The sequence below is a fragment of the Argopecten irradians genome, chromosome 2 (assembly GCF_041381155.1).
Source record: "Argopecten irradians isolate NY chromosome 2, Ai_NY, whole genome shotgun sequence".
Lineage (NCBI taxonomy): Eukaryota > Metazoa > Mollusca > Bivalvia > Pectinida > Pectinidae > Argopecten > Argopecten irradians.
This window is the reverse complement of record NC_091135.1, coordinates 72714841-72736848: the sequence shown is the minus strand read 5'-3', so window position 1 is coordinate 72736848 and position 22008 is coordinate 72714841. Positions and strand designations below refer to the sequence as shown.

At 35.9% G+C, this 22008-nt stretch overlaps 2 protein-coding genes across 2 annotated transcripts in view; both read right to left on the bottom strand.

The window, feature by feature from the left end:
* LOC138316393 (RING finger protein 151-like) overlaps window positions 1-22008 on the bottom strand; it is a 269758-nt gene that overhangs the window by 150944 nt on the left and 96806 nt on the right. The gene's annotated exons all lie outside the window — the stretch shown is intronic.
* LOC138316389 (insulin-like growth factor 1 receptor) overlaps window positions 17613-22008 on the bottom strand; it is an 81605-nt gene continuing 77209 nt past the window's right edge. The window contains exon 3 of the mRNA XM_069258089.1: window positions 17613-19852. Within this exon, the coding sequence (XP_069114190.1) occupies window positions 19240-19852 (613 nt within the window). The 3' untranslated portion in view covers window positions 17613-19239. The remainder of the gene's footprint in view (window positions 19853-22008) is intronic.

The window sequence follows — 22008 nt, the reverse complement described above, 5'->3', positions numbered from 1 at the left end:
TGAAAATTCTGAAGAAAATTCAAAAACTCAAAATTAAACTTCAGTCGATTGATCACAAAAAGTTCTGAATAATCTAAATCTTAAACTGCTAAGAAATATCAAACATAGCAAAATTAATACAATTTTGATTGAAAAAAATCTTTTTGTCTTTGTTTTTTAACACAAAAACTTGTAATGGTGTGATTTGATGCCATTGCCTACACTTTGAAAACATAATATTTTGAAAAACAACAGCATTATAAATATATGTACTTATATACTGGATGTGTGAAAAGTGGTAAAAACTGATTCTCTTACATAATAATCTACTCCCATCCATTTTATTTGGTTATTTTACTTTATATGCCTTTCAGTTGTAAGTAAAAAGAATATTTCTGAGAATGCAGTTGCAATCATCATCCAGCTTGAAAAGTGAATGATAATGCCCTAAAATTCCGAAATACTTTACTATTGTGATTCAATATTTTGATTATTCTACAATATATAAGTTATAAAATCATATATTACTTTGCATTTAATGTAACTAATGAGTATTAAATAAGATTAAAAATCAATTTCTTTGTTTTCTCCATTTAATGATTGAAAAGGGCAGCGGTGAGACCATGGTGTAATATTGCTAAAAATAGACCTTGTCTCACTAAGACCTTTAAACGACAAATTTACCGGTCCACGTTTTTTTCTGAAATTTTCACTACATTTAATTTATTTCAGGTAAAGAGCCAACTCAAACTGGAAGTGGGTAAATCACCATTGGTAATAATTGACATTGCCGAAAATAACACCCAAAATTTCGTCATTTTCTGTCTGTAAAATGTAGCCAAAATTTTATTTGTTACATTTTGCCTACATATTTGTGATCATAATATGTAATCATTTATACTCTTCAGAAAATAATACAGTTTGACGACTTTAAACATGATTTAGATACCTTTTTGGATCTCTCCTGGGCAACTTTAATTTGGTCACAGCACAGGCCCTGGGACTTTTTGAATTTTTTAAACGTATTTCAAGGGTTTGCATTAATTTTGCTACATGTAACACTTAGTTTTGATAAAATTGGTTCGTGCGCAAATTTCCATTGTTCATGAAAGAAGTCCTTTATCTATAAGACCATCATGCCAAACTCGGTCAAATACTTAACTAATATCACATAAAACCATTCTTACTTCTTTACCCTTATCCATATGTTTAACACTTGTGTCATATATATTCAATAATTGAAAAGTATTTGAATCTTAAGGTAAAAACCCCGATTGATTTTTGGAAATTACATTATTCTCTGAAAGAAAATTAAACATGTATTTGAAAACATTTTTTCAACTATTTTACTAAAAATAGAGGTTACAGAGATTGGTCGAAAATTCGATGGACCAGATCATAGACTTTTGCCTTTATGAATCGGAGTGACATTGGAATGTTTCCATACATTTGGAAGAGTACCGGTAGAAATAGACTTGTTGGATATGATGTGCAGTGGTTTTAATTGGCGAATTAGAAACATTTTTAATACATTTAGGAGGAATAGTATCCGGACCAGCTGGTTTATTAGCGTTGAGGAGATGTAACTGGTATTTAATGACTTATTCAGTGATATTAATAGTAGATAAGAGATGTTGAGGTTGGGGACAGCTAGGCGGCAAATCATCAGCATTCTTATCGGAGACAGATATAGAAGTAAAATAATCGTTAAAGGATTCGGCTTTATCAATAGGATGTCATTTTAACTCCCCATTTATGACCAATGTGGCATCAGTTTCATTTTAATACAACGCGACTAGCGTTTGTATTAATGCTATCCGGTTTACCAAGATGTGTAGGACTGAGTAGGACTTGCCCTACGATGACATCTAGTGGTGACCTCTTAAACCATTTCATTTATAAAATTCCATTTATAAAATCCCTATTTATTGAACAATATTCCTTTTGACCAATTATAATGTTGCATTCCCTTTACTGCAGTATGCAGTCGTGGGAAGTTTGCCTTATGATTTGTGGAATTCACACAGCCTCTGTAGAATAAACACACATACTCCCTAACTGTGTCTACATGTACATGTACATGCAATCTACATCTGGTTGTGACTCCTCTGTCCAACTTACATAAACTGTTAATGATAATCAAATTGGAATTACTATATAAGACTTATAGACCTCAGAGTTAAAAAGTTAACAGTCCAGAGCTACTTTCTGTGCACATTATGATAATTCTTGAAAATGATTATTTGATAAGGCTGCTCTCATGTGTGCATGGTTTTACCTACCTCATAAGTGTGCAACACGAGTCAAGAGTGTAGGACAAAAATTCCTTTTCTCAAGGAATATAAGACTTAAATGCTTTCTTTACTTTGAAATTGTTTATTTTATGTGGGGATTTTTAATTAAGATGAATGTCAAACAATATTCCTTCGGACCAATCAAAATGTGGCATTCCCATTACTGCATTTGTGTGTATGCAGTCATGGGAAGCCTGCTTTCTCATATACTAGTAATTTATCAAAAGCTGACTTCATTGAAGATGATATTACCCAAAAATATCAGTCAATTGAAGCTCTTCTATCTCATTGGTCTTTTAGAAACCTCTCCATAATAGGAAAGGTGACTGTGATTAAAACTTTAGCATTTCCAATTATAGTCCAAATTTTAACCGTCCTCCCTAGTCCACCACACAAGATATTAAAACAATTTCAAACTCTATATTACAATTTTATCTGGAATAATGAAGTTGATATATTAAAAAGAAAACTTTTAATTAGTGAATATATAGGGGAGTACTGAAAGTTCCTGATGTGTTTACTTACTGTACAGCATTTAACGATGCTCCATCGCTGAAAATGGTATTTTTTCACCATCAGAAACAGGAGCAGACGATTTAGTATTTTTCTTCTGTTACCAAAGTTACTTACTTTACACCATTACCACCATTGAAAAGTTTAAGCTTCTAAGTTTACTTCACGTTAAAAATATGAAAACTATTTAATTGCATCCCGAAAAAAATCCGTTGCGCTATATCCTATATGGAATGAAGTAATGATTGTGCATGCACCAAAGGTGAAATAAATTATTTTATATTGTTTTTTTGTGTTAATTAGACATATATATACATGATTAAACACCAATTATTGTTCAAATGATGAATATCATTTATGCTCTGTCGGCGGTGGAGCATCTTTAAAGATGATATGGATAAAAAATGTTTAGATGTTCATAATCAAGCAGAATGGGAAAAAAAACTTCTAATTGATGATATAGAAAGCTAGGGTGGTGATAAAATTTGGACGTTAACCAAAAAGAGTCTTTTGAAAATATAAAAGCAGAATATAGGTAGTTTTTGGGCAGACATTTTCTAATATGAGGATTGCTAAATGAAGACCTTCCCACAGCCCCTGAATGTATTCTGTCTCAGTTCTTATGGTTCAACAATATAATAAAAATTGAAAGAAAACAATATTCTTCAAACTTTAATAGTCTCATGAGTTCTATACCTATAAAGTGGAAAAGAATAATTATTACATATGGAAAAATGTTGAATCTGTTGTAAATGAAAACTTACTTTTGGTTATGAAAAATGAAAACATTTACGGATTTTTTATTTTTAAAAAAGGTATCTACAATTACAACAAACTCTGTAAAGATCCAGGAGAAATGGCATTTTATCTTTGACACGTCGTTGGATAACAATTATCAGTGGGAGGAGGTTTACACGTTACCGTTTATTGAAACACATGATTCGAAATTGCAAAGCTTGCAATATAGAATTAATCACAGAATTTTCTTTACAAACTCTATGTTATTAAATTTTATTGACATATTGGTGTTGTATTGTCAATAGGATTGAACAACAGGCTTAGCCTATACACATTCTCTCCTAAGGTGTACCGATGTTTATGGACACAATATATATATATATATATAAATTAATTGAAATGAATTTTTATAACAGACATATAAGGGGTTTGTAAAATAAAGGGGAATAACTCTTATAAACTCTCTCATACTTCTTTCACACATATACACAAAGTAAGGTATAATTTACACATGTACTTAATTTATAATATATTATAGTTTGATTTATATTTATAATCTGGAGATTGGTAGTCTAGACCTGAAAGTCCATGTGCAAAGTTGCACAGGTCACTGCTACCAACTCTGTTATTTGAGATATATTTAGATTATAACATTATTTACAGATCGTGATAGTGTTATTAGATAGGTACATGATAAAAAAACAATTTGTACAATCTTGAAGTCATGCCTAAGCAGGATATAGTGTTTTATATGATTTCGGCTAATCTCCATGAGTTTCTCAATATTCCGTCATAGTCATGGCATACATTTATACTAATAAGACTATATATTTAATCTATAACATATACAAGTTAAATCGATGGGATTTACCAATAAAGTTATGTACCTGATTTAATATTTGTCTATTTGTATGTCCATCACAGTCAGGGCAGCCTTGGAGAAATACATTTACATTAATATGATTATGTCTTCCATAGGAATTAAGAGAGTTAAAGAGGAGTATTCTTGAATTGTTAAATAAAGGACATTCCAGAAAGTAATGTGAGACTGTTTCATGTTCAGTAGAGCAGTTACAAATTGGACTGTCAATAAGATGATCATGAGATATAAGTCAAAGTTTAGATTACTACAGGAGTTCCTTAGTTGACAGAGGACAATATTGGCTCTCCTGTCACCTTCTGTTTTGAAAATTTGTGTAGATTCACGGTCAGATAGAATATCTTTATTTAAATATATTTTGAACGCTTCAATAGAGGGTATATCAATTAGATCAGGATTAGATATGTTAACTGTGCGACACATAAAAGGGATAAAACTGTCAAAGTAATTATTTGTTCTACATAGTGGTGAGTTAAAAATTCTTTGCTGTCTTAGTGCATAGGGATTTTCATTATTAGTAAATGGTATTAGAATGTCTTGAAGATATTGTGGTGAGTGTCCATGTAGTATCTTGTATATCATAATGTGTTTGTGTTTATTTCTTCTTTCAGATAATGTTTCCCATCGTAAATTCATTATATAGTTTTTGGTGTGATGTCCCTGATCTTAAACCTGTAATTATTCTAGCAGCTTCTAATTGTACTGATTCTAGTAAATCCTTTGCTTGCTGTGAGCAATTATCCCATATGATGTCTGCATATTCTAATATTGGTCGAATGAAACCTGTGTATATTTTGATTAAAGATTTTCTATGTATTTTATTTTTAACAAATCGTAGAATACTCAATCTATTATATGCTTTTTTGTATATATTTTGTATGTGTTCTTTCCAAGTGGCATCATCCTGAAGTGTAAGTCCTAGGTGTTGGTGAGATGTTGTGTCTGTGACTTGTTTACCTTGGAAATATAATGGAGGGTGATGAGTGTCCTGTTTTCTTGAGAATAATACTGATTTAGTCTTGTTTGGATTGAAATTGATATCCCAGGTAGTAGCCCAATGTGAAATATTAGTTAAGTCAACATTAAGAATTTGTGCAGCTTGTGCAGGGTTGTTATCAATTATGATATAAAGGGAAGTGTCATCAGCAAAGAGTTTTATATTAGTGTCTACTGTAGAAGTTATGTCATTAATGAAAAGTAGAAATAGTAGTGGCCCAAGGACCGATCCCTGGGGTACTCCTGCTTTAACATTTCTAAATTGTGAAAAATAACCTTCAGTGTTTACTCTTTGCATTCTGTCAGAGAGATAATTTTCAAACCAAAGAAGAAGATTTCCGTTGATACCATATGATTTTAGTTTAAATAGAAGACCTTTATGCCAAACCCGGTCAAAAGCTTTGCTTATATAGAATTAATCACAGAATTTTCTTTACAAACTCTATGTTATTAAATTACTATGTTATTGTGAGGGACTGTGTACACATTCAATCTTTGTGGATAAGTCTCATAAACTTAGTTGCATATCGTTATGATATTATCATAGAAAGGAAACCTGATTTTTTCCTATTTGGGGTTATAAAAGATGTGAAGCCTATAGAACGTAATAAAATGTATATATCGTTAAGAAAACAAAAGCAATTATTACCCGATTGGGAATCATGCAGAGTCTTTATTAAAAACTAAAGAGATTTAGAACTATACTCCACATATATGTTAACCCCAAATGCAGCAAAAAAGACCAGGCAGAAATGGGAAAGTATTGGACATATCATACAATAATTTTCTGTTACAATTGTAATATATCAACAAATAACATGACACATGAATTTTAGCTATGATGTTCATTTATTATAAATGAAATTGTACTCTCATATTGATAACAAATTAAGAGTTTGTGCATGTATACATGGAAGGTTAAAATTGACAGTATAAAATGACTGTAGAATGAAATGATACAGAAAAATTAATAAAAGATAAAAAAAAATAAAAAAAGTATTCAAAACAATCATAATATTACATAACATTTAGTGTCCTCACGCAGGAGGAGATTCATTCAACAACCAATCATATATACTTTTTGCATTCAACCTTATATACTTTATATACTATTTTAACCTTACTGGTTTTTTTAATGTATCATTTTTGTATAATCCCTGTACACATCTATATATATAGTATTTACCTCTAAACTACAAGAGGATTCTGGACAAAATAGATGGCTGATGAGATGTGCCTCACTACCCAATTATTGCTTTCGTCCTTCCATAGTGGGAGGTGGTTAGACTTCAAGAGAAAAAGATATTTCATTTTAACACAGTTGTATCGTTAAAATATCACTCTTATCATGCATATAATCTACTGTATACTAAATTCCGGGCTTGGTCTCCCTTTCCGATTCCTTTAATTAAATATCTACATGGACTTATTTTTTTACCGCGAATGACGTCGCGAGTTCTCATGATGTCGGAGATACTTATGACAACACAAGAAGAGGCTTCACTGACGGGGGCAGCGGGGAAATTCATTTGGTATAGCGATTACAGTGTATATTACAGGTTGGCTTAAAAATAATACAAAACGGAAATGTAAGCATTAAATTGCCTTCATAACGCGCTTACACGCGTTATTCAATTTGTCTGAAATCCTAGGAGAATTATAGAACCATTAATTCCCCAAGAAGGTAATGATTAACAAGAGGCCCAAAGGGCCTTAACGGTCATCTGACTACCTTGGCAATAGTAAATTTAATTTCAGATGGTGTCACTTTGTCAGGACCATGTCCAGATCATTTTCAATTTCTTTCAACGAATTTTTTTTCAAACAAGAGGCCAAAGGGCCTTAACATGTAGGAAATTAATTAGATATAGTGTCATGGTAGCCATCTTCGATTTGGGATCAACCAGAGATGTAACAACACTTTGTCGGGACCATGTCAGGATCATTTCATGCAAGTTTCAGCCAAATCGCACTGGTAGAACTTGAGAAGAAGTTCAAAATGTGTTTTAAAGATGGCGGCTGTGGCGGCCATCTTGGTTTTCGGATTGACCCGAAAAATAACAGCACTTTGTCGGGACCATGTCAGGATCATTTCATGCAAGTTTCAGCCTAATTGCACCGGTAGAACTTGAGAGAAGAAGTTCAAAATGTATTTTCAAGATGGCGGCTGCGGCGGCCATCTTGGATTTCGGATCGACCCGAAAAATAACAACACTTTGTCGGGACCATGTCAGGATCATTTCATGCAAGTTTCAGCCAAATTGCACTGGTAGAACTTGAGAAGAAGTTCAAAATGTGTTTTCAAGATGGCGGCTTTGGCAGTCATCTTGGATTTCGGATCGACCCGAAAAATAACAATACTTTGTCGGGACCATGTCAGGATCATTTCATGCAAGTTTCAGCCTAATTGCACCGGTAGAACTTGAGAGAAGAAGTTCAAAATGTATTTTCAAGATGGCGGCTGCGGCGGCCATCTTGGATTTTGGATAGACCCAAAAAATAACAACACTTTGTCGGGACCATGTCAGGATCATTTCATGCAAGTTTCAGCCAAATTGCACCGGTAGAACTTGAGAAGAAGTTCAAAATGTATTTTCAAGATGGCGGCTGAGGCGGCCATCTTGGATTTTGGATCGACCCGAAAAATAACAACACTTTGTCGGGACCATGTCAGGATCATTTCATGCAAGTTTCAGCCAAATCGCACCGGTAGAACTTGAGAAGAAATTCAAAATGTGCTTTCAAGATGGCGGCTTTGGCGGCCATCTTGGATTTCGGATCGACCCGAAAAATAACAACACTTTGACGGGACCATGTCAGGATCATTTCATGCAAGTTTCAGCCAAATCGCACTGGTAGAACTTGAGAAGAAGTTCAAAATGTGTTTTCAAGATGGCGGCTTTGGCGGCCATCTTGGATTTCGGATCGACCCGAAAAATAACAACACTTTGTCGGGACCATGTCAGGATCATTTCATGCCAGTTTCAGCCAAATCGCACTGGTAGAACTTGAGAAGAAGTTCAAAATGTGTTTTCAAGATGGCGGCTTTGGCGGCCATCTTGGATTTCGGATCGACCCGAAAAATAACAACACTTTGTCGGGACCATGTCAGGATCATTTCATGCAAGTTTCAGCCAAATCGCACTGGTAGAACTTGAGAAAAAGTTCAAAATGTGAAAAGTTAACGCACGGCGGACGGCGCACGGCGGACGGCGCACGGCGGACGACGACGGACGAAACATGACGACTATAGGACATCCTGACCCTTCGGGTTTTAAAAACAAATGTTTAGTAAAATCACAGCTCGATTACGCCAGTCCTGTGTGGCGACGATATTTTAATCAAAGTACTGAAAGTACTGAAGGAGGCGTAGCTCAGATTCTAGACAGGGTAATGATATATTGAAATATTAAAGATAGATCATAATAGAGGTAATAGTACATGTTCATGTTATTTTCAATCAATATGGATTGAAATAACAGATTGAAAATTCCGTGCTTTCGCAGAATGACTGTTGTTTATTATAGGATAATGTGGATCAAATATTTGCAAATTGGTTAAATCATGGAAATGTTTAATCTTATAAGGTTGTTAAAAAAAATGTCCCAAAGATCTTGAAAATATTGTATGGGAATACATATGAACAATGAATAATGATATATAGAAAAAAAAATGATGCAAGACTAATGTATATTCATTTTGAAAGTTTGTGTTGGTTTTTACATTTTTAAATTTCAATCATGGTTTGAACTTTCTACCATCTGGGCAAAGTGTATGAAAGTGGTAGTTATGCTCCTGCTGAGCTCAGCATATACTGGCAGTAGAACGACTGGCTGACCCATTGTCAGTTTAATGTGACCAGGTGTGTTGGGATGCTTGGGTGTCTTCAGCGGCATGTTCCCGTGATATCATTATACATATACCACAATGAAAGGGCAAGAGTTCCACTATACAAGAAGACCCAACAAATACAGCGCAGTCTGTGCATGCTACATACAACGTACATTGGAGTCCGTCCATGCCATTAATGAGCCCAACAATCAATTATTGCCAAATCTAGTGTAAATCTGTCAATGTTAAAGGATTTGTGCAGTCAAAAATGATAATTTCAGTTTATGCTGGTTACTTTTTGGATAATACGATAAATTTTCATATATCATACTATTAAATCTCGGTATGATATACAAAAGGATCGACAATGAATACACTATTTTAAGGATGTAGTATAATTTTGAAATAATGAATTTAAATCTACACTTATACTGTAATTTAGAACACATATAAGAAATATCATTGATGTATTTATGCTTTTTAGTAAACGTTATGGATAAAGTTTCAACGGCAACAATATAGATATAATATTATTTTCGGTATAAGTTCGGTACTGTTACTCCAATATTACATAACTGATAACCGTCCACATTTTATATTTACTCAAAAACTGCAGTGTTTCCATCGTTATGGCAGAAGTTTGAAATAAAAACACGGATTCTAGATATATTCATGCTAAATTTTGGGATTTTACTCGTAAAAAGATAGTTTTATGTCATACTGTTTTGTTTTTTATTACAAAGAAATTTACATAATATGCTATCTAAATCTCAGTCCAGACTGATTCGAACATCATTTTGATATCGCTATCAAATTGGACTGATTATCTAATCTAAATTTAAATATATGCTTGTTTGAATGTTTGAAATGGAATGTTTTGAAACTGAAAATATCTACATCATAAAGCTGGAATAACCATTTACACGAAAAACTCAAATTGTAGATTTAACGTATGTACGTGTATGTGCTGTATAGATGTATAGTACTAGGCTTACCTTGTGTAGCCGCGGACTATTGTGGCATCACAAGACCATGTGACCGCCTAGCTCATTATCTCTGAACCGTAGTCGCCACTACCCGTAAATCACGACCAAAACCAACCGATAGCGCTAAAAGCTATGCGATTCGTTGGGTGGGACTTTTCATTCATCCAAAGCAATATCCTGATGTATTATCAACAAGAGGCCCAGAGGGCCTGTATCGCTCACCTGGTTTGTAATGCCAAGTAATGTTCTGAATACAGGTTCATTGTTTCTTTTCTGAAGGAATTTTAATATTAACCTCTAAATCCCCTATTGGGCCCCGCCCCTCCTGCCCCCGGGGGACCAGAGCCAAAATTCTGTTCCCCTTCCCCCAAGGATGTTTGTGGCCAAATTTGGTTACAATCCATGTAGAACTCTATGACTAGTAGCGATTTAAAGGATTTACCTCTATTTCCCCTATTTGCCCCTACCCCTCCTGCCCTCAGGGGGTCAGAGCCAAAATTTATACAAGTTCTGTTCCCCTTCCCCAAAGGAGGTTTGTGGCCAAATTTGGTTACATTCCATTCAGAACTCTATGACAAGTAGTGATTTAAAGGATTTACCTCTATTTCCCCTATTGGGCCCCGCCCCTCCTGCCCCCAGGGGGTCAGAGCCAAAATTTATACAAGGTCTGTTCCCCCTCCCCCAAGGATGTTTGTGGCCAAATTTGGTTACATTCCATTCAGAACTCTATGACTAGTAGCGATTTAAAGGATTTACCTCTATTTCCCCTATTGGGCCCCGCCCCTCCTGCCCCCGGGGGACCAGAGCCAATATTTATACAAGTTCTGTTCCCCTTCCCCCAAGGATGTTTGTGGCCAAATTTGGTTACAATTCATGTAGAGCTCTAGGACAAGTAGAGATTTAAAGGATTTACCTCTATTTCCCCTATTGGGCCCCGCCCCTCCTGCCCCCAGGGGGTCAGAGCCAAAATTTATACAAGGTCTGTTCCCCCTCCCCCAAGGATGTTTGTGGCCAAATTTGGTTACATTCCATTCAGAACTCTATGACTAGTAGCGATTTAAAGGATTTACCTCTATTTCCCCTATTGGGCCCCGCCCCTCCTGCCCCCGGGGGACCAGAGCCAAAATTTATACAAGTTCTGTTCCCCTTCCCCAAAGGATTTTTGTGGCCAAATTTGGTTACATTCCATTCAGAACTCTATGACTAGTAGCGATTTAAAGGATTTACCTCTATTTCCCCTATTGGGCCCCGCCCCTCCTGCCCCCTGGGGACCAGAGCCAAAATTTATACAAGTTCTGTTCCCCTTCCCCCAAGGATGTTTGTGGCTAATTTTGGTTACAATCCATTCAGAACTCTAGGACAAGTAGCGATTTAAAGGAGTTACCTCTATTACCCCTATTGGGCCCCGCCCCTCCTGCCCCTGGGGGACCAGAGCCAAAATTTATACAAGTTCTGTTTTCCCTCCCCCAAGGATGTTTGTGGCCAAATTTGGTTAAAATCCATGCAGAACTCTATGACTAGTAGCGATTTAAAGGAAATGTTGACGGACGGACGGACGACGGACGGACGGACGACGGACGACGGACGCCGCGCCATGACATAAGCTCACCGGCCCTTCGGGCCAGGTGAGCTAAAAAACAAATTCGGCTGCACAAATCCTTTAACAACAGTGTAAGGTGAAGTTGAAATCAATGTCCAACGATTTTCTCTAGGGATATTCCATTAAAACATCTAACCCAACTCAGGATATTAGGTATAAACATTGATACCCCTGATTTCAATTTACAGAAGTTAAAACTGGATTGGAATATTACATTTTGTTGCAATGAAAATACTAGTTAATATCTTAACGGAATACCCATTTGTATAGAATATACAACATCTGCAAATAAACAAGATATTGTCTTCACAGTTTTATAGATCATGTGACTCTTTTAGACAGATAAAAGTTTTAACTTATCATATAACATTCAAGCATACCATGTATCTACATCAACTATCGAGTGAACACATCTGCAGATAACCCTTTACCACATGCAACCATGAGGAAATTATACAATGTTCAACACGAACATTACATCTGTCAAGTGTATAACCATCTCAATGGCACTTTGTGAAGTTTTCAGTCTGGATTGATAATACTTTTTTAAAGTTGGCTTTATTTACTTTTATGTTTATTTTTGAGAAATGTTTTGTTAATAATGTTGCTTCAGAATGAATTAAACTACACAGTGATGCTATCATTTCCAAACATTATTCGACATGAGGACGTTTACATGTCAGAAAATGGACGATATTCTCTGTCGGAAATACTCAAAATATTGCCGATTTTTTATAACTTAAAAAAACAATATATGCACAAATTACCTGAATATCGTAAACAAACTAATTAATATCTGTATCGTGGCTACATCAATATGCTTGCTCTGTAAAACAGTTATTTCTGCTTTGTACGTGCCGATTCACCGTCCGTTCACCGCTTCTTTCAATTTCTATCGTTCCGAGTAGTGTGTTTATTGTAGGATGTTAGTACATTATTTGCCGTTGAAAAATGCACGAAAATAATCTTATCAACTTTAAATGAAGTATATTAAAGGTTTATTGAAGTTTTGACAACAAGTTTTTAACAAAATTATCAACACTCACGGCTGTAAACTCGCCAGCCATTCCAGGACCAACACGGCGTCAGGTAATGGCGATAGTACGGGACCTCGCCGTTCTTCAAGCACGTGAGATTTTCGTTCGGTCAAATTGAATAAAACATCGTCTAAATCATTGTCATATTATATCTTTTTAGGCCTGTGATATTTAAATATCATGACATCGTACTTATAATTACAAATATATGCCGTAATATCAACAGCAGAAGCCATGATGGCGTCCCCGGTAACAGATTTTCTCGGTTAATTTATTCTGAGTTTTATATAGTAACACTCTGCATTGTAGTGCGTCGGCAGAGTTTGTAACAGTTGTCTCCCTTTGTACGGACTGTTCTTGTTGACATGTTTGACTGTTTGGGGGAATTCTAGTTCATTTTTATAAAATATTAGTGGATAGGCCAAGCAATATTCGATTAAATACCCGTAATTGAAAAGGCATTTATTGTCAGTTGAATTATTTTTACTTACAAACAAGTTTATATGCAATTACTGTTAGATTCGCGGTTTGTAAGTTAGTCTGCCGTAGGTTAGTAACACAGGGACCTGGCACAAAAAATTTTAACCAATAGTATACATATATATATTATAGTATCAAGGGTATGAACTCGGCGGTCGAGAAAAACGGACCTATTTTTTAAAAACCCTGATTATTTTAATAAATGGGTTCTATACAACATTGACAGATATCTTACCTTAAAGAGAAATAATTTATCTTTCCATTGAGTGCTTGATGAACAAAATTGGCCAAGTATTGACGAAGTTATGGCTTGATGAATCGGGAAATTTACGAAAAATATGCTAGGTAGACATTTCCCTGTCCGGTCGAAATGTCGTCTCGGCTCTAATGGGTACCTCAAAAACCAAGCCAAAATCACAAAATTTACGCTTGTTGTGGTAAACAGTATCCATAACCGTGTTCATCCACAATCTCCTTTGTAGGTGTCATCACCCGTACTTTGTGGAAACTCCATTTAAACATCGTGTAGCTCACTTACTTTAACCGTCACCGCCATGTTCATTTTTCTCTCGGAACGCTTCTCGACTTTACATAAAGTGACTACATTATGCAAATTATGTTATGTTGTGCTTGTCGGTAAACTCGAGAAGCGTTCCGAAAAACAAATGAACATGGCGGTCACTGTTCAAGTAAGTGAGCTACACGATGTTTAAATAGAGTTTCCACTAAGTACGGGTGATGACACCTACAAAGGAGATTGTGGATGAACACGGTTATGGATACTGTTTACCACCACAAGTGTAAATTTTGTGATTTTGGCTTGGTTTTTGAGGTACCCATTAGAGCCGAGACGACATTTCGACCGGACAGGGAAATGTCTACCTAGAAATTTTTTCGTAAATTTCCCGATTCATCAAGCCATAACTTCGTCAATACTTGGCCAATTTTGTTCATCAAGCACTCAATGGAAAGATAAATTATTTCTCTCTAAGGTAAGATATCCGTCAATGTTGTGTAGAACCCATTTATTAAAATAATCACGGTTTTAAAAAAATAGGTCCGTTTTTCTCGACCGCCGAGTTCATACCCTTGATACTATAATATATATATATGTATACTGTTAGTTTTAAAAAGTCGTGCCAGGTCCCTGTGGTTAGTAAGGCTAACAGATGCAGCGTACTCACTAGTATAAGTACCGATATTGAAACACACTTTCGGTGAGAATAATTAATACCTTATTGTAACATTGAAAATAAGTCTGAAATCTGAAGTGGGAAATTATAATGTGACTGAAACATGAATGTGACTGAAACATGTGATATACATAACGTACGTTGCAATACACAGTGTAAAGTTATCTCCCGTAGTTCCGGAAACTGTCGATAGGATTACCAAGGTATAGTGTTCTGGTGATAATTGAAAACCATGAGTGATTCCATAATGGCAGGCGTGTATTACACACGCCTCCATAAAAAACAAATTGAAAAAAATAGAACGTGTCCAAAGAAAAGCAACTAGGTGTCTCCCAGAAATGTAAAACATGACCTACCAAGAAAGATTGAAGAACTAAACCTACTAACACTGGCCTTCAGGAGAATCAGAGGAAATAGGATTGAACTATATAAAATAACGAGTCTTATTTATGTGATAAGCAATGCTTTAATGCCATATTACTTTGGAAAGACGCGTCAGATCGTCATAGTGGTAGAGGACATACGGAAACAATATTACCTAAACGGTCAACAACTTTACTCCGAAAAAACTATTTCTCCATCAGAACTGTTACCATTTGGAATGAACTGCCAGAACATGTAGTAGCAGCAATTAGTGTAAACTCATTTAAGAATAAGTTAGATAATCATTGGGAAAATATTATTAATCTTGAACTTTTTTTTCAATTACAAAGCAACAATATCATCGAAAACCATAATTTTGTATAAAGTGTTATATATTATAAATGCATTTTACTTCTGTAATATGTATATATACGAGTCTGGTATAGAGGACATAATATAGTCCTGAACCAGAAAAAACCTTATCTTATCCTATAATATATTTTCATATTGATCAATTTTAAAGGTAGGTTTCGCCCAATGAAATATAAAGACTACGAAATTGAAATTTATCCTGTGTATAGATATAATCTTCAGATCATTTTCAATGCATACAGCGAACAATATGGGTGGTCAGTTGCCTAGCTTGGTCAGGAAAATACTCCTCTAAAAATAGAGTGAAGTCAAGCTTTACATAGAACATGACGTATTTTTTTCCAAAACGAGGCCACATCAACAAACGGAAGCGTGCAATGTCAGATAGAAGTGACAGTCTTGTTACGGCATGTTTAGTTAAAAAAACGACAACAACAAATCGAAGTGCGATGGACTGTTTATACATATCATATAATCTAAAACACTTCATGTGACTTACATGCGCTCGCTAGCTTTGTACACTAAATATACATGTAGTTAGTCTGCGGCTGTTTGTGCGCTGGCATATGTGTTGAAATTTAACTCACCACGTGCAATGCCGTTACACGAGTCCCAACAGATTCGGGCAAGTTCCACTTGAGATGTGGCTACTGTTTCATCTATTGCTACATGCCATCTCTGAATTTAATTCCCTATAGATATCCTAGGACGCTACCGAATCCATTATAATTTCCTCCACTTTGTTGCCGATTCAGATATATTTTTCTTTATCTCACACTTTCGTTCAGTCATTTTGTTTACTTTTAGTGCGTGACAATGCGCATGCGCGAAACTTCGACAACACAATCCATCGTAGCTTCATTTGCATACTATTTTGTCTGACGGACACCGTAATAAAATCAAGGATTTCCTTCAATTTTGTATTCAAGACACATTTGTTCAATCTCAAACGCATAAAGAAATTAAATTGAGGTATTTTAATATGTTTTTCCATCTTTTCTTACGTTTATCGCATTTCACAAAAAAAATATTTATTTGGTTGGGCGAAACCTACCTTTAAGAATATTTTAACGTTCTCCCTAAAATTCTCCCTCAAGTAGTTTTTGTAGCACCTAAGGGCAACCGAAACAACAGGACAAGTTTTCGCGTCGGCCATTACAAGAATTGCTTATTTCTATGAATTAATGATTCGCTTGATGTTTCATTTATTTAATTGTCAACTCCAATCAGTAATGAGTCAAAAACAACATATCTCACAGTACGGTGAAATTGTAAATACCGTATTCGACCCAATAAGCGCTCAGGGCGTTTAAAAAATTGAAAAAGTGAAAAGGTGCTTAATAAGACGAAATTATTGCAAACCTATACAGTTTTTTGTTGTCTTGGTCTTTATTTATACATGGGAAAATGAAATTGAGGCCTCAAAAATGGGAGGGACGCTTATAGGGATATGGGCAATTATTAGGTCGAATACGGTATGTGGCATTCGTGTTATGTGTCTTGAACAAATGATAAGATATCCAGTTTATTTCATCCCCAAAATTATCAGAGGTTAAGACAAGGCTAAGTTTAGGTCATATCCTCTTTTATTCTATGTATATATACATTTTCTTTGAGCTGCAACTTACACCTCATTCGGAATATATAACTTGTGTAGCTCAGCAAGCTGCAAAGAATGGGGTTTAAGTGTTTACATACTTTCTATTTGCTACATCTTTATTAGATCATATTACCTCTATTCCTTTTTACGGACTTGTATCTCATCAAGCTACACCGAAACGAGGAATAGTCTGCATACATTGGGATGAAATGGTTGTAATCATTCATAATTAATTCTACTGCTGTATCTATTCCTCATCCGGACCTGGTGGCTCAGCAAGTTACCCCTCGATGAGGAATTCAGCAATCCTTCTCAGATGTCCAGTTGATTTTCCTCTTCCTCTATAACTCAGGCCTAGTACTGTTCCAACTACAGCTAGTTGACAGTCCGCCACTATTGAGGAATACTAACAGGTCACAATTAGCTCCCTTTATCCCACATCGTCAGGAGAAAGAGATAGACTTTATTAAATTAGAGTAATTGAGTTTTGTTTGTTTTTGTGTGTAAATAATAAATGCATATATATGATGTATATTCGTCTCTTCGTAATTTTTCAGTTTGAATTTATATAAAAATTATGTACGTCAAAAACAGGGGTCAGAGTGACCACAACACACCACCTGATCACCAAAGACCATTATGATATAGGATATAAGCTCATAATGACTAGAAAATGCTGAGCCGGCAATTTCTTACATTCACTTTCAATAATTTGCTCATAGATTCTTCCAAAAATTGGAATAACTAACATTTTGAACATACATAATTTTATTTTATTTTATATTTTTATACAAATACATATAACCTCAAACATAAATTACATATAGAACAGCAATAAAACAGTTTATTCTAAAACGTAGAGTATATGATGCAATCGATTTGGAATGCACAAACATAAAAAGGTGTAAAATATACATCAATATTAAATGTTTCTTAATGCTTTCTTCCCCGAGCGTTCATATATTTTTGGGCAATACAAATGGACAATTATGAAATGCTACACTGAAACTGTTTCTCTTCTAATAATATGTGTCACAGAGAATATCACATTTGTTTATAAAGAAATTGACTGTACTTGTTAAAATCAATGGGATTCAGGCGAGAAATAAAACATATTACCATGCAGCTGAAAGTTCAATGAAATTAAATTAGAGTCCCTTCCAGAAATGAAGATTGGTGTTTGTAAATGGCTATTTAATTCATCGGGATAGGAAATGTGTTAATCAGGCTAGCCACATAAATTATCAGGATGGGATTTACAATATCAACCTTTCAATATCATTACAACTTTCAGATCAAGAGTTAAGATTGAAGCCAAGTGTTTCCTCCAAGCTCAACATATGAATTTCAAATCATCACTGAGGCAGAACTACCCTTCAACATTTAGTAAATATACTATGTTCTCCCACCGTTCACTGATTTGTCACCGTTTTTAGCCGTGGGAGATTTCTCTGTCAACGCCCTTCAACATTAATTACGATACTATGGTCATACGCCCTTCAACATTAAGTAAATATTAATAGAATCTTTCCCTACCTAGAGGGTGTGACAACAAAATCACAACACCGAGGGGTAATTCATGAACGTCCAACTCGAGGCTTGCCAAGGGATGGACATTCAGGAATTCCCCTGAGGGTTGTGATTTTGTTGTCACGCCCTCATAGGTAGGGAATGAGTCTTTTTCTCTCACATACAAAAGAAAAAGAGACGATAATAGCCTAAACAGAAGCATTTTCACCGCAACATGAACATGGTTCCATCGTCTGCACTTCAATATTGATGACGTCATCGACAATGCACGCCACGGTCACGTTGCATGAAGTCATGACGTCACGTAATTGTCTTCGGGTTCAAAAGGTTAGCGCGCGCAATCTGTCATACCCTAGGGGTTGACAGAGAAATCTCCCACGGCTAAAACCGGTGACAAATCAGTGAATGGTGGGAGAAACTATGGTCATACGTCCTTCAACATTTAGAAAATATACTATGGTCATACGCCCTTCAACATTTAGTAAAGATACTATGGTCATACGCCCTTCAACATTTAGTAAAGATACTATGGGCATACGCCCTTCAACATTTAGTAAAGATAGTATGGGCATACGTCCTTCAACATTCAGTAAAGATACTATGGGCATACGCCCTTCAACATTCAGTAAAGATACTATGGGCATACGTCCTTCAACATTCAGTAAAGATACTATGATATTTGTCCTTCAACATTTAGTTACGATACTTTGATATTTGTCCTTCAACTTTTAGTTATAATAATATGGTATTTATCCTTCATCATTTAGTTACGATAATATGGTATTTGTTCTTCAACATTTATTGATGATGCTATGGTATGTGTTCTAAGTAAAAACATCTAGTAAGCTCAAACAGAAGTTACTGTTTCACACATTTCAAGAACTGTTAGTTGATCTTTATCACTGAAATAATCACTGGTAGTGTCACCACGTTCACCTGGACTTAATAGAGGATAATGATTATAACCACTGTCTCCATGGATTTCGTGTGAGTTCTGATTGGATTTTACAGCAGCTTCGGAATCGTCGGGACTTTCACGGTCTTGGATTTCTTCAAATTGATTGTACAGGTCCTTTTTACAAGGCGACTGTGTCACCAAATCAAGACTATTGCTACGAGAGCGTGTAAATATAGAAGGCACAAAAGTTTTGATTGAGATTTTTGTGGGTGTAGAGAGTTTGTTACCCTGGCTACCAGCACTAAGACGTTTGACATCTTGTGATGTCTGAGATAACCTGTTGAGCAGGGTAGGCAGCACCGAATGGGATTTTGTGATTGTATTTTGACAGGACGCGTTCACAAGTTCTACGGACTCCATGTCCTCTATCACAATGCTGGTAGTGGGAGCGTCTAGACATGGCTGAATAAACATTGGATCTTTGATCAATTTGTCAAATATATCCTCAATGTCTGGGCGATCACTAGCTTCGTAGGACAAACAAGAATGGATAAAGTCACACCTGTAAACAAAGTAAAATGTATAGAAATCAGATTACAAGGTTAATAAGCACAGAAAGAATACAATCAGTTAGTTTCATAAATAAATATTATCCAATAACAAAGCATGGTGAACATTGATGTATCCTAACAGGACACCAATAACAGTAATGTATCCTAACAGGACACCAGTAACAGTAATGTATCCTAACAGGACACCAGTACCAGTGATGTATCCTAACGGACACCAATATCAGTCATGTATCCTAACGGGACACCAGTATCACTAATATATCCTAACGGGACACCAGTATCACTAATATATCCTAACGGGACACCAGTATCACTAATATATCCTAACAGGGTACCAGTACCAGTGATGTATTCTAACAGGACACCAGTACCAGTGATGTATCCTAACAGGACACCAGTACCAGTGATGTATCCTAACAGGACACCAGTACCAGTGATGTATCCTAACGGACACCAGTATCAGTCATGTATCCTAACGGGACACCAGTATCACTAATATATCCTAACGGGACACCAGTATCACTAATATATCCTAACGGGACACCAGTATCACTAATATATCCTAACGGGACACCAGTATCACTAATATATCCTAACGGGACACCAGTATCACTAATATATCCTAACGGGACACCAGTATCACTAATATATCCTAACGGGACACCAGTATCACTAATATATCCTAACGGGACACCAGTATCACTAATATATCCTAACGGGACACCAGTATCACTAATATATCCTAACGGGACACCAGTATCATTAATATATATCCTAACGGGACACCAGTATCATTAATATATCCTAACGGGACACCAGTATCACTAATATATCCTAACGGGACACCAGTATCACTAATATATCCTAACGGGACACCAGTATCACTAATATATCCTAACGGGACACCAGTATCACTAATATATCCTAACGGGACACCAGTATCACTAATATATCCTAACGGGACACCAGTATCACTAATATATCCTAACGGGACACCAGTATCATTAATATATCCTAACGGGACACCAGTATCACTAATATATCCTAACGGGACACCAGTATCACTAATATATCCTAACGGGACACCAGTATCACTAATATATCCTAACAGGACACCAGTATCACTAATATATCCTAACGGGACACCAGTATCACTAATATATCCTAACGGGACACCAGTATCACTAATATATCCTAACGGGACACCAGTATCACTAATATATCCTAACGGGACACCAGTATCACTAATATATCCTAACGGGACACCAGTATCACTAATATATCCTAACAGGACACCAGTATCACTAATATATCCTAACAGGACACCAGTATCACTAATATATCCTAACGGGACACCAGTATCACTAATATATCCTAACGGGACACCAGTATCACTAATATATCCTAACGGGACACCAGTATCACTAATATATCCTAACGGGACACCAGTATCACTAATATATCCTAACGGGACACCAGTATCACTAATATATCCTAACAGGACACCAGTACCACTAATATATCCTAACGGGACACCAGTATCACTAATATATCCTAACGGGACACCAGTATCACTAATATATCCCAACGGGACACCAGTATCACTAATATATCCTAACGGGACACCAGTATCACTAATATATCCTAACAGGACACCAGTATCATTAATATATCCTAACAGGACACCAGTATCATTAATATATCCTAACAGGGTACCAGTATCATTAATATATCCTAACAGGACACCAGTATCATTAATATATCCTAACAGGGTACCAGTACCAGTGATGTATTCTAACAGGACACCAGTACCAGTGATGTATCCTAACAGGACACCAGTATCATTAATATATCCTAACAGGACACCAGTACCAGTGATGTATCCTAACAGGACACCAGTATCAGTCATGTATCCTAACAGGACACCAGTACCAGTGATGTATCCTAACAGGACACCAGTACCAGTGATGTATCCTAACGGACACCAGTATCAGTCATGTATCCTAACGGGACACCAGTATCACTAATATATCCTAACGGGACACCAGTATCACTAATATATCCTAACGGGACACCAGTATCACTAATATATCCTAACGGGACACCAGTATCACTAATATATCCTAACGGGACACCAGTATCATTA